General features: G+C 47.0%; 1 protein-coding gene across 5 annotated transcripts in view; it reads left to right on the top strand.

Annotated features, from left to right (window-relative positions):
- The first annotated feature begins 1,197 nt into the window (after positions 1–1,197).
- Positions 1,198–2,341, top strand: part of LOC126405764 (globoside alpha-1,3-N-acetylgalactosaminyltransferase 1-like) — a 14,912-nt gene continuing 13,768 nt past the window's right edge. The window contains exons 1-2 of one of the 5 annotated variants that reach the window (XM_050069676.1): positions 1,198–1,286; positions 1,767–2,130. In XM_050069676.1, coding sequence (XP_049925633.1) covers positions 2,072–2,130 — 59 coding nt within the window. In that variant the 5' untranslated portion in view covers positions 1,198–1,286; positions 1,767–2,071. The other 4 variants (XM_050069679.1, XM_050069678.1, XM_050069677.1 and 1 more) reach the window with 4 other exon arrangements.

The following is a 2,341-nucleotide window of genomic DNA, read 5'->3' as shown; positions in this document are numbered from 1 at the left end:
AGAAGCAATCTAAATATATATTAGGTCTTACAGCTGTGTTTGAGGTTAGATAGGTACTATCTGAGGACAGGAGGTCATGAATTTTGCCTCTAATAGTTAGAATTTTGTCATTAAAAAAGCTCATAAAATCATTACTGCTAAGGGCTAAAGGAATACAAGGCTCAATAGAGCTTTGACTCTCCTTTTATTCATCCTTAGTAATTATTATATTATTAATTATTATATTCAAGGACCCCCTCAGCACCTTCCCAACAACTCCTGGAACATATTCAAGGACCCCTGGTGTCTTCTCAAAGATATCTGTGACATATTCAATTCTGGAAATTCTTCAAAAACCCTGGAATACTTTCCAAGGACAATTTGCACCACAAAGAAACTTTAATGCCTTCTCAAGGTTCTCTTAAAGTCCCTTGGAACATCCTGAAGGACCCTGGAACCTGGAAACCCTCCAGTGACAGTACCAGTCACAGCAATGAAATCAGTCTCTCAGGTGTTTTGAGCAGAGAGTTTCCTGTCTGTGGGGGCGGGGCTTCAGATGGCCTGATGACGTCACAGCCAGCAGATCAGCCTGGTCAGGTCAGGTCATGAAACTGATGTGAGGTCAGAGGGAGGCGGTCTGAGTGCAGTGACTTCAACCAACCAGCAGGTGGAGACAAACAGCAGCTGATCTCAGACACATGTCCATGTACTCCTCACTGATAGAAGTAATCTGTACTCTGACCCGTTACTGCAGTAACTGAGTACTGCTACTGTGCTGTCAGAATACTCCATTACAAGTAGCAGTCCTGCATTAAAGCCTGACTACAGTAACTGTGGTTAATAAAAGAAAAGTATTGACAGTACACATAATCCCCTGTCAAGTGTCAGTACTCGAGTAAAAGTACTCAGTGGAATTCTGTGTACTCTGATTACCTCAGGTCAGGTGGACTCACTGAAGTCTCTCAGATAATCAATCATTATTGATGACGTCATGTCCTGTATGATCTGAGCTGATGTATTGATGAGCTCCTTCAGTGATCAGCTGCGGGCGCTTGATGCCCTGGGTGTTGTCTGTCAGGCTCAGTCCGTTACTCCGTTACTGTTTGTTTTGTTTTTGTTTTTGTTTGTTGTTATCTGCAGTAAATCACCTGATGACGTCACACAGTTACCTGGGCTGAGGGGCGGGGGGGAGGAGCCTCAGGCGGGCTGGGGGGGGGGCTGCAGAGAGCGGACAGACAGGAGGCAATACTTCCTGTTTGTAGCTATCCCAGAGAGTGAGCGCGCGCTGGGAGTGGCACGTGGACACGGTGAGTCTGAAGTTTGATCTGTGCTCGGTCTCTGTCTGTTTGTGTCTGTCGGTTCCGTCCCACCGTTTGTGGGTCCGTTTCTGGTTGTCTCGCGGTGTTCGGTGTGTTGATTGACAGTCACGGTTTGTTCGGGGTTCGCGCGTCAACGCGGAAATGCCCTCGGTGTGGCGGTCAGACGTCATCAATCACTTCCAATAACTGGTTATTGATCCTCGACATGACACCAGTAACGTACTGACGTCGGTGTGACGACACACACCTGGACCGTGTCTCAGGTAGAGGTGAGCGACAGCCTTAAGTGACGTTAAAGAGTCGGTTCAGCCGAACCTTAGGTTCCAGTCTCCTCTGTGTCCTCATGATGTCTACACTGTGAACACTTGAGGACACATGAGGACACATGTCTGTCCACAGGACAGCCTCATGTTCAGTTTATAGACATGTAGTCATAACTTCAGTATCTGTTCCGTTTGACCCTCACAGGACTCCGTACTGAAGCCCAGAGGATACTCATGGACTCTTACCTGTCTCTCCGCCTGTGGACAGACGCAGCTGCTGGGTACTGAAACACATGACCTGTCCTCCACAGTGAGACAGAGTCTGCGTCTGTCTGAACCTGCAGGACACAGCAGGACACCCCAGGACCAGAACTTACAAAGACTAACTACTTTCTACAGACACACAGGAGCCATCTGTTTAGACCTGCTGGACCTGGACTCAGTGGACCTGGTCTGTATTAAGGACTGTTACCAAGTGGATCAGGATCTTCCTGGTTCGAGTCTGCAGTGATGAATCTGATTAACAGTAAAGCTGCGACTGTGATTCTACTGTCAGCTCTGCTGCTGGGGTGAGTTCAAGTACCACAGATACAATGAGTTTATCCAGTCTTATCAGGACTTACTGTAGTTTACTGGACTGTAATTACAGACATGTGAACTAACCACAGACACATGACTGTCCTGATGTTATTACAGACATGTGAACTAACCACAGACACATGACTGTCCTGATGTTATTACAGACGTGTGAACTAACCACAGACACATGACTGTCCTGAT

Source organism: Epinephelus moara, chromosome 18, assembly GCF_006386435.1.
Source record: "Epinephelus moara isolate mb chromosome 18, YSFRI_EMoa_1.0, whole genome shotgun sequence".
NCBI lineage: Eukaryota > Metazoa > Chordata > Actinopteri > Perciformes > Serranidae > Epinephelus > Epinephelus moara.
The sequence above is the reverse complement of the archived record's forward strand: the minus strand, read 5'-3'. Positions and strand labels throughout refer to the sequence as shown.